Source organism: Castanea sativa, chromosome 10 (assembly GCF_040712315.1).
Source record: "Castanea sativa cultivar Marrone di Chiusa Pesio chromosome 10, ASM4071231v1".
Lineage (NCBI taxonomy): Eukaryota > Viridiplantae > Streptophyta > Magnoliopsida > Fagales > Fagaceae > Castanea > Castanea sativa.
Genome location: NC_134022.1, coordinates 18,327,834 through 18,339,171, shown reverse-complemented (window position 1 = coordinate 18,339,171; position 11,338 = coordinate 18,327,834). Strand labels below are relative to the sequence as shown.

The following is an 11,338-nucleotide window of genomic DNA, read 5'->3' as shown; positions in this document are numbered from 1 at the left end:
GTAACAATTTAAATCCCAAGATTTTAAAAAATAACATATTAAACTTCAACTAACTGTGTTTGAGGTTTAGAGTTTAATTTGCTACTTTTTAAATTATAGAGTTTAATTTGATATGTATTTTTATAGAAAGAGAAATAAAAATTGGCCAATTGGTCTAGTAGTTTTTGAGATAGTATTTTTTTTTTTTTTTGTTGTTCTCAATTTCACTTCTTAATGTAAATTTTGCACTTGTACATCTTTTAAAGTTTTGCATCATTTACATCTTTGAATACTTTGTTGTTTCATTGAAATTTTATTATTCATTTTGGTATAAAAAAAAAAGTTTTTTTTTTTGTAATTTATGTTAAAAACAATTTTTTATTTATTTTTTTTTTACAATTTCACATTGAAAATGGTAAAAGGTTTGTCAGAGTGGAGGGCTCCTCAGGAACAATGAAGGAAACCGAATAAAAGGTTTGCTAGATTAATTGGACAAAAGAGTGTGATGGTTGGGCCTTTTAGGGCCTTCAAAGATGGCCTTGTACTAGCTTTAGAGATTAGTGTCACCTTTATCCATGTTAAGCTAGATGCAGACTTTTCAACTTATGAATAATATACTTTGAATTTTGAAGTAATCAAGTACCGGAACCCTTACTAATGAGCTTTTTAAGGACTTTCCCCAATAGAATTTTTAAGCATATTTATCGTGAGGCCAACGAATGCATTGATACTCTAACTAAAAGAGGGGCTCAACAAACTTTTTATTTTCTATTTTTTATAATTCGATTATTGAAAGTGGAAAATCTAAATCTTGAACATCTCAATTAAAAACATCACAAAATGCCAATTGAACAACAAGGCCCAACTCTTTTAGTAACCCGCTGATTGTGGTGGAACCTTTGTTGATCTATAGCAAAGTCAGACTCTTGTTATAAGATTGGTTTGCATTTAATATAAATCTCCTTCTTTGGTTATCCAAAAATAAAGATATAATATGTGAAGAAATTATTCACTCCTCCAATAGAAGTCTCCTCTCACCACGAGGTGTGGTCACTAATGTGTCTTTTTAGCTTGTTAAATAAGATGCAATAAATGTAGACTTAAACGACTAGCTCTAAACATCTTGCCAAACATTAAAATTACAAAATTTGCATGCCCCTTTTGTTTGGATTTCTACTACGACCTCTCTCTAGTCTTTGCTTCTATCTCTCATTTTAATTGGAAGTCGAAAGGAAATTAGGAAGATTTATGCTTCAGGCAACATTAATTTCAACCAACAATGATTAATAAAATAAATAATAAATACTCTAAGCCATTTCACAACTTACTATAGTACATAGAGAAAAGAATAGCCGTAAGACGCATGGGAAAATTCAAATATCAAATTTTCTGGGACATCTAACAAACACACGGACACCACATGAAACTGTAACACAAGGTAGAAGTATCTAAGAGTTAAGACACAGCAACTTGATCTCTATTTTTGGCCAGTTCTTTATTCAACAAATCATAGAAGCCAAAAGAATTGGTTCCACTATCCCATTTATCCTGGGTGGCGCACATATTTCACGTGTGCATATCATAATCATAGATTAGAACTCTACTGATTCACTTGCTGCAATCACAAACCCATTGATAAAACACATTTCCCTAAGTTGCACCACAGAAAGAGTTAAGTCGCATACAAATAAAAATTTGATTCCTTTTCCTAATGCCTAATAAACAAAGCAAACTAACAACTGCTTCCAATTTCAGATTTGGATACAATACTCTAGCCACCGATGCTTAAATACGAAACTCTGTCACTCTAATAATCAAGGTACCTTTAAATGTTCTGTTAAATTCAATTACAACATATGCCAAATATATCTTTTAAGCATCCCTCCAACTAATCTTCAAATGATGATGATCAAAGACCATTCCTATGCTCTGGAAAGTGAGTGCCACTACTAAGTGATTTTAAAAACAGGCAAAAGGCCACATCAGGCATCAATAAATCGGATGTCAAAGGTGTTGGGGTGTATCTGCCACACATTTAAGGCTGCATATTCCTCCAAACATTCTTTCAATTGAGCTTCACTGTATCCCTGTTCAAATGAAAACATTTGCAGTCAGGCACCCTGTTGTTTCAGGAGGACAAGTACTGGTAGGCTTTCAAGGGACAGAAGCATTACTGTGACCCAAGATAGGTACTAAGAAATAGAAGAATCTCACTTTTAAATATTACAATTCCCAAAATAGAAGAATCACTTTAGAATATTACATTTCCCAAATCCCTTTATATCATAAGCATTTAGATTGAAAGTAAATTTTTTTTAGCCCAGTGTCCACTCAGATATGCATGCATGTGTGCGTGTGTGATTTGCAAAATGTTAGGAAGAATGAGTCATCTAGAATTGTAGTTTTTCGTACGCACCTGACCTGCCAGAGCCAGTCAACAGAAAACCAGGTAAAGCCCTTTTTCCACCTAATTCAACCCTCAATATATTTCCCATAATTACTTTTAAAAAATTGTCTTTGAAACCATTCTGTCTTTTGTTGGATGGAATGAAAAAGGGCACTGAAATTTTCATTGAGTTCATATTTCTTTCTTTTTAATCTATGTTCTAATTTATTTTGACATGATAATGCTGGGTTGGTCCATGCACTGATTCTTGTTGCAGTCTGATACTACACTTTCTAAGAGAATACACAATTGCAGACAGGATTCAACCCTGGAATTGTGAAGACAAACCTTTCTAGAAATCCAATTGAGTGCATGGGCATAGTTCACATCCATCTTGTTAGTCCTAGCAGCTTCGTCTCGCAATATTGAATAGATATCAGAGATAGCATCCAGTCCAGATTTCTGACGCTCATCTGAGTACAAAGAGAACTTCGACATCTGCATTAACCTAAGTGCCTCATCCACATCACTCTGAGCCACAGTATCAGCGAATCGGAGTCTTGCTAGTGCCTGTTTACAAGTTAAATCAGTTTTTCATGTTACTGTACTAAGTCAGGTGATGAACATACAATACAGTTATCTACTGCTCCAATATATGGGTGACATACTTTAACCACCCTGGTCAATGCTTGTTCAATGGCTCTAACCTATGGGTGACATTGAACACTTCTGACTAATAACGCTAAGCTTGATCAACCAATATAATCAAACAAGTTTGTCAAAAAAACTTTTAAACCTTACATATATATCTATAGCTCCATCTGAGGGACAACGCTTTCAGATGACCAGTCCAACCAATTTAGTTGCTTCAAACAATATATGCATGTCCAATTTATAATATCTTTCTAACTAAAATCTGGCATAGTCTGTATTCAGAAAAATAAAAATAAAAAGTTCACCATGATCTATACCTAAAGTCTGATGATCCCTGGACCTAATAACCTGCCAGCATTACACCATTTTGACAAATAAACAACATTTTCTAGAAGTCCATTTAAAATGAGTGAAATCAGGACTTACAGCTGATATTCGGAGAATGCTGAGCAGAGTTCTCACAGTTGTATAGGAATGGGGACTACTAGATTTAGCTTCTTCTTGTCTAATGCTGGAATAGGCACTAGCAATATATTCCTCCAGTTCCCTTGGGACACAGGGAGACACTCTTCTTGCTGCCGAAATATAAGCACTACAGGAGAAAACAATTTTTTTTTTAAAGTATGGTAAGAGTTATACTAACAAGTAGATGAGCTAAACTATTAGAGTAAACATGTGTCTTAGATCCACACACAGGGCGGTCAGCTTGTACTCTAAATTAAACACACGAATTTTGCTGATGAAGGTAAAAATATTTTAAAAATTGCAGAAAATATTAAGGCCTCTCTTGGTGGTGAACCTGAAGAACTTGGAAGTAGAATATTGCTGCAACTAAATTTGGAAACACAAATCTATGTATTGGCACAAGGAGAAGTAATAATAAAAAGCATATTTACTCATCATATGCCTTTACACACAAAGTCTTGCTAACCATAAGACATACTTTGCTACAATCTAAAATGAAAGCAGCTTAATGAACACTGGGACAAAATATGCACAGCATTATTAGCATCACACCTACACAAACAATATTGATAGAGCGGCCCTAAAAGTTGATGCACAGATATATTAGATGACTTTTTCAGCAACATTATAAGCTAGAATAAGACTTGTAATAACGTAAAAGTTATTTGATTAGGTATATACGTTTAAAACAAAGCACTCCTAAGATTCAGCCATTATTTTGTTTTCATAATAAAAGCAATAGTGAGATGTACCGAAGAACAGATGGGTCAAGTGGAGTGAACCCAAGAGCAGGAGATTCTTTATTCTGGTGCACATAGACAATATGCCTAGCCATTTCAAGATCGCTGTCCATATCTGCTCGATCCAGGATTAACCACAGAAGGTCAAATCTTGATAGAAGGGCTGGGGGAAGATTAATGTTTTCAGCTGGAGTTCTACGGAGGTCATATCTTCCCCTACACACACAAATAAAGTCACCATTAAGCGTTTGCATACAAAAGTTTTTTTTCCCCTTGATACATACCGGCTTAGATGACTCTATTTGCAGTAGAAAAGCCACCTATAATAGCAGTGTGTAGTAAAAGAAGAGAAGCAGTAATAATTTACTGAGAGATAGAAGAAAGATTTGTACCACGCTGGATTAGCTGCAGCAAGAACAGCAGTTCTTGCATTCAGAGATGTGGTAATTCCAGCCTTGGCTATGCTGACAGTCTGCTGCTCCATAACTTCATGTATTGCTGTTCGATCTGATTCATCCATCTTGTCAAACTCATCAATAGCACATATACCCATATCTGCTAGCACCTGAAATGTAGTCAACACTTCTGCATTGAATCCCACAAATCCTTGAAAAACAACCAGATAGGAGGGCAAAAATTTGTGATGATACCTCAGTGGTTCAGTTATTTAATGAAACCACGACATGATTCCTGTCTCAGATCAAAAAGTACTAAACGATACAGGTACCATTTTTGGATACCATACATATAACTCAGACACCACACATACGGGCCACAAGTATTCAGAGCTTTATATGCCATCTGCCTATCTCCCACTAGTATAAGTGAAATATGAGTGTTAACTAAGATGGAAGTAAAAAATAAGTTTGTCTCACCAATGCTCCTCCTTCCAGGACCATCTCATTTGTTACTGGATCTTTCTGTACAGCAGCAGTTAAACCAACTCCACTGCTTCCTTTGCCAGTAGTATATACTCCCCTGGGGGCTACATTAATAATGTGCTTAAGAAGTTGACTCTTTGCAACCCCAGGATCACCCATCAAACATATATGTAAATCTCCTCTAATCTGCGATGAAGGGAAGAATATCAAACTCTTTTTAGCTTCATTATATGATGATAAAGCTTAGTTATATTAGTTTGTAACATGTGCATAACAGAATATACTTGATTTGAATAACCACAGAGAGGGACCATAATAGCCAGGTCACAGAGGGCCAGGGTTGGGGAGAGGATTGAAGATGGTTATCTTTCATTTTGCTTGCAACTACAAATTACCAGGGAAGTTTCCATTACATCCTAATGATGGTTTCTGATATTGATAAGAAAAATTTAGCCTGCCAAGCCACCTTGGTTGTTTTAATCAGGCAGTAACATGATTCATTTACCTTCATCCCATCTTTCAACTTCCGATGAGGAGCACCCACAAGGAGAAGAAGTAGAGCTTTTTTGATATCTTCATGTCCAAAAATTTCAGGTGCCAATGATCGAGACAATTTATTATAAATATCGCCATCCTCAGCTAAACGTGCAATTTGTTCTTCCTCATCTCCTCTAAGTTCATACCTGCAGTAGAGTAAAACTGAGTACACAGCAGTTCCATAATTCTCTAACCATTGACAAAGTTATCTTAGCAGGTAAAAAATAGTTTAAGTTTAGCAAGAACTGCGGTAAAGAACCTATCCATAATTGGAGGTGGTAGACAGAGGTAAGGGAAAAAACTTCAGTTGGAGATAGTACAAATGGATGAGAAAAGGATAATTTGGTCAAATCAAGTGCCTTCTGGTAATTAAGATCTTAAGAGGAATATAAAATAAACTGAGAACTAAGTAATGGCTTACTCCTCATATTTTTTCTTAAAATGTGTGACAGACATGGCCTCTAAGTAAGTATCTGCTACTAAGCCAGCACGCATTGCTTTAAAACCAGTGTATGGAATAGGAAGAAAAATCCCAGACAATTCAACAACATCGCCGGGAGCCACCTGATAATGTTCATAAAGACACAGGTAAAGATGTAAAGAAATTATCAGCATAAAACCTACAAGTGGGAAATCGCTATATGCAACCATGCATTTCCTGAAAGGAACAAACAAAAATATTCCACTCCAAGCAAAGAAAGCAAAAATGGAAACTAAGTGTGTTTGGCATCAGCTTATAAGCTCAGCGTTTAGCTTTTAGCTTTTTTCACTTTTATATACAGCTTTTTAAAACTCCCCCTGCATTTTCTCACTTTTCCAAATTTTTTCAAAGTACAAGTATACTTTAGCATGCTTTCAACAAAAAGCTAAATAAGTTGTTTCCAAACAGACTCTAAGATTTCTCTCACCACTATAATATCCAATATATCATTTACAACAAATTTCTATCTTTGCTTACAAGGGAAGTCACAAAAACTTGTTTCACTGTTCACACCATTGCTAAAAGTTAAATGATATTTTAATCCACATCAATATCAGCTTCTGAGTTGAATGTTGATTTATTAGCTTTAAGAAGAACCAAATATTTTCACCCTTGAAAGAGCTAGCAAAAATTGACATAAAAGACAACCAACCTTTCTTGTGAGTTCCCCCCTAAAATGGACAGTCATTGTCCGAGGAATATGGCCTTTTGGAACATGTTCCGCTAACTCTTGAATTTTGGCCTACAATTCAACCATGTCAAAATAGTATCACCCCAAAGGTAAATAAACATTACGGAATGAGAACAAACACAAAAAAGAAGAGGCAGAAGAAGAAGAAGATGGTGTAGCCGTGGCATAATTTTTAAATAAATAAAAAACATGCACAGAGAATTCCTACTTGCTATGAACATGAATTTTCTTTTCTTAATGGCTAAGTTAGTATAAATTAAAAACCTCTTGAAACTTCAAAAACTTCGACGCCCTGAGTTGCAGAATAAGGTTCCCCTTTGCTCTATTTGTATAACAGCGTTTGGATGGACACTCGAACAGAGGCATGAAAACTCGAGCAGTTACTTCCTGTATGGCACAAAAAAGAAAAATGAACCAACTAAAGGTACAAAAGAAAGACACAAGTAGCATCTAAAGTCCACAATACTCTGTACCACCAAAAGGGAATGAAAACTAAAGAACAATTTTTTTAAATGCTTGGGCTAGATGTGGCAGTAGTAAAATTTCAAATAGAACAAAAATAATATTGATGGAAGGGTAATTATACAGACACGTGAGAGACTCATGATGTCATTCTATTATGATATTGTGTACTAAAATTAATGCACAATTACCTGGTAAATTTCAAAACCACAATCTTCACAGGTATACACGGCCACCTGCATCAATGGTTTAACATCTGAACAACGCGTGACAATACCGGATATCTTTACAAGTTGGCCAATGTATGAAGCCTTGACCTCCCTGATTGTAAATGGCCGTCCCTTCGAAGATGCTCTTATATAAACTTCACTGCATCACAAACAAATGATCAATTAGCTATATCTGCTATTTTCTCACAGAAGTTTCTACTGAATCAAATATGATGCATAGAGTATCTAATCAATAAATCACAACTAAACAACGAACTGCATTACATTTAGAAATGAGCGAATGGTAGATATGCAATCAGCATTATGATACTAATAACATTTACTCATCCTATTCAAATTACAAACATATTTCACAAACCCATATTAGAATTAGGCTTACCAACTTATGTTAATCAAAGAAGACTAAATATACTCCAATTATGAAAATTTTCACTCCAACTAACCTAATGTTACACATGTAAGCCAAACAACTAATAGACTAAAATGCAGTTTCTAAACCCTTACTTCGAATTCTATCCTATGATACTCAAACTATAGAATTTCTCCATTTGCAAACAATAGATTATACCTATGCTAAAGAATTGAAGTTATGATCAAATTGAAAAAGATGGGACAATTGCATTTCAACTCACAAGTAGCGCTTGATTTCTGGAGGCATCTTCTGATGTGGATCAGAACCGTCCATATTCTCCGTCCCTTCATCAGACCTTTGTGTCATCAATATGTCATGATCATCATCTGTAAAGGCCTCTGTGGGCTCCGGCAAGAGACCATCAATTGCATCAGCAAAAATCCCAATATACCGCCGCGTATTCTCAGTAACACGCCGGAGAAACTCTTCATCAAAGTCCTTGTACTATTTTATTTATAAAAAAAAAAAAAAAAAAAACAAAACAAAAATTAGGGGTTTTTTTTTTTATAAAAAAAAAAAAAAAATCAGACAAATATCAATGGATGAATTTCAAAATGAAAAAAGAGGGAGAGAATCTTACATTAAATAAGTCCTCGAGATCAATCTGGATTGCTCGGAATTTGCGGTTGGCAACCTCTTGCTGAAACGAAAAGAAAAATCAGGGCTAATCTTCGTGTAAAACAAGCTGCTAATCATTCTTAAGTGTAAAAAATTTGTTTTTTCCCACTAACAAAGCTCGATTTGTGTGATTTATCATAATCTATTATTTATCAGATAATTGGGCCAATTATGTGTGTGATTTTGAGCTAAATATAGTTCGAGATAAAGACAAATCTGAGAGTGAAAATTTAAGGTTGGTTTATTCACTTCATTTCTATAGCAGCCAAACGGAGATCTAGGGTTTTCAAATTTCGATTCGCATTTTGGGAGGGAAAAAGAAAAAAAGAGGGAGACTTACAAGGATGTTCATATACTTGGCTTCGCCATTTGCATCTGCGAAGTTCGAAAGGAACTCCTTCGCCAGAACTGTGAATTATAAAATTACAACTATTAGGAAATATCCATTGCAGAGTGCGAGAGAGAGCGAGAGACAGATGGTAGGGGGTTGCTTACCTTTGTCTGCCTTGAAATCGAGGTCCTTCGTGTTCATGGTTTAGGTTGAGAGTGAGAGACAGAGACAGAAGAGTGGCTGTGAAAATGAGAGAGTGAAGAGTGGGGGATTTGGCGGCAAAAGAAGAGGATGATGAAGAATTTGGCGGGAAAAAAGTACGGTATAGGCTACGCTACAGTCATTGATGCGCTGTAACGTGGCATACTAAATTTGGTGGGATTCGAGCTATGATTTGCGCTCCTGATTGAATCGGAGGACATGGGGCCCCGAATTATAAAAAGGGGTCAGGGTCATTTGAGATTATTACTTTTTTTTTTTTTTTTTCTTTTTGTAAAATATCTAGAGGTATAATAAATGTTATGCATTTGTGGTGAAATATTTTTTAATTTTTTTATATTTAAACTTATTTAATTGATGTGATAATTCATAGTCTATTTTTCTATTTTAAAAAAATAAATAAACGTATAATTGTTTTAAAGAAGTGAGTTAACGGGAGAGTATTCCTATTTTGTAAGCAATGTTTTAGTGCAAGTTAGACATATATTTTTACTAGATTATCCTTTAGTTTTGTCTCTACTTGAACCTAAGGGTGTATAGGTATTTTGGAATAAAAAAAAAATTCAGTCCAAATAGGAGAAGCTTTTTAAATAGTAGTATAGATAAAACTAGCTTCTAAGCACGCGCTCACTTGCGTGCTAAGCGACTCTTCTATTTTTTTTTGCAAAAGTTAATAATTTGAATCCATTATAATTTGAGATTACATCTTTCAATCACAAAAAAATAAAACCCTAGGAATATGATAAGTAAATTATTTCATCCAAAACACAAAACACTCATCACATCCTTAGGTATTTTTGTGATTGAAAATGTAGTTTTTTCAAATTAGAATGGATGCAAATTATTAATCTTTACAAAAAAAGAAATATATAAGAGTAATTTGAAAACTATAAGGAGAGTGGTCTTATTTTGTAGGTAACATTTTAGTAGGAGTTAAAGATGCATCTACTTATTAAAAAAACATGTAGATATTTAGTTTAGGGGTATTTTGGAACAAAAAAAAAAAATCCAATCCAAACAGGAAAATTCCCTTAAATAATAGTATTTGGGTTAGTATAAGAGTGTTTCTATTTTGTAGGGGATGTTTTAGTGTAAATTAGACATGTATTTTTACTAGACTATCCTTTAATTTTATCTCTACTTAATCCTGAAGGTGCAGGGGTATTTTGGAACAAAAAAAAATCATTTAATTTTGTCTCTACGAAAAAAAAATTTCAACAAAGAAATCCCTGAAATAGTAGACAAAAAAATAGAATAAAGTGTGGCTGCTGGGATTCGAGCCCAGGTCTCCACGGCCACAACGTGGAATTCTTACCACTAAACTACAGCCACTTTGTTGTTTTGTAGTAACAAATATTTTAATATATAACGCTAGCTGACATTACGCAGATCTTGCAGCAGTGAGCAAAATTTTACTGTAGTTTATTGTGAGCGCTTGTCTTCATTTTGATTTTATTCGGCTTTTAAAAAATAAGTTAGGTAAAAATTACACCTAAAGAAGTAATATTTTATAAAAAGTTGTATATGTGTCAAATAGTCTGAAAATAAGCTATCAAAATCCTCTATTTAGATAATGAGAGATAGAGAGAGGAAAGATGATCAGAATGTACTAAATTTTAATATGTTCCGGTCACCTTTCTTTTTATTCTCTTATTCCCTATTCAATTTTAAAACATACCCCTTAGCTTTGTTGAAGTCATAAAGGAATTCTCAAAAAAAAAAAAAAAGTCATAAAGGATAGAATGAGATCAAGGTAAACACTCGAGGGAGATTTTAGAAGTCCTGAAAAAATAAAAATATTTCAATGAGCTAACTATTAAAACATAATTGATGATTCAACTTTTCACCTAATGAATAAGACTCTCTTTTATAAAAAAGAAAAAGAAAAAAAGAAGTAATAGTTGAAGAGGGGCTACATGATTATTCATATTTAACTTTATTTTCGTTAAATTGAATCCTCCAACTTTACTTTTGTTTAATTGAGTCGTTTAAGTTTTAAAGTTATTCAATTCAAACATTGTCTCCAATTTCGTTAAAATAATTTATATTAAGTATGCAATTAACTAATATAAAAAAGAGTAAAATTACTACCTAAAAAGTCTATAAAATATTTTTATTAATTTTATATAATTTTTGATGTGAAATAATATTTTTTTAAGGGCCATTTTTTAACAAAATTGGACAGAAGGTTCAAAAAATGAAAATAAAGTTAGAAGGCTGAAATGAACTGCAACCCAACTTTAAAGGGTGCA

General features: G+C 34.0%; 1 protein-coding gene and 1 non-coding gene across 2 annotated transcripts; both read right to left on the bottom strand.

The window, feature by feature from the left end:
- Nucleotides 1-1,611: 1,611 nt before the first annotated feature.
- Nucleotides 1,612-9,182, bottom strand: LOC142614295 (DNA replication licensing factor MCM7). Its single transcript, XM_075786885.1, has 15 exons — nucleotides 9,032-9,182; nucleotides 8,877-8,944; nucleotides 8,499-8,558; nucleotides 8,139-8,362; nucleotides 7,468-7,645; nucleotides 7,079-7,201; nucleotides 6,776-6,865; nucleotides 6,064-6,206; nucleotides 5,611-5,788; nucleotides 5,100-5,291; nucleotides 4,617-4,789; nucleotides 4,237-4,440; nucleotides 3,446-3,611; nucleotides 2,714-2,935; nucleotides 1,612-2,066 (listed from the first exon to the last, which is right to left on the bottom strand). The coding sequence occupies exons 1-15, from the start codon at nucleotides 9,066-9,068 to the stop codon at nucleotides 1,962-1,964; spliced, it is 2,163 nt and encodes a 720-aa protein (XP_075643000.1). The 5' UTR covers nucleotides 9,069-9,182; the 3' UTR covers nucleotides 1,612-1,961.
- Nucleotides 9,183-10,346: 1,164 nt separating this feature from the next.
- TRNAH-GUG (transfer RNA histidin (anticodon GUG)) lies at nucleotides 10,347-10,418 on the bottom strand. Its single transcript has one exon. It is a non-coding gene; the product is annotated as a tRNA-His (tRNA).
- Between the last annotated feature and the right edge of the window lie 920 nt (nucleotides 10,419-11,338).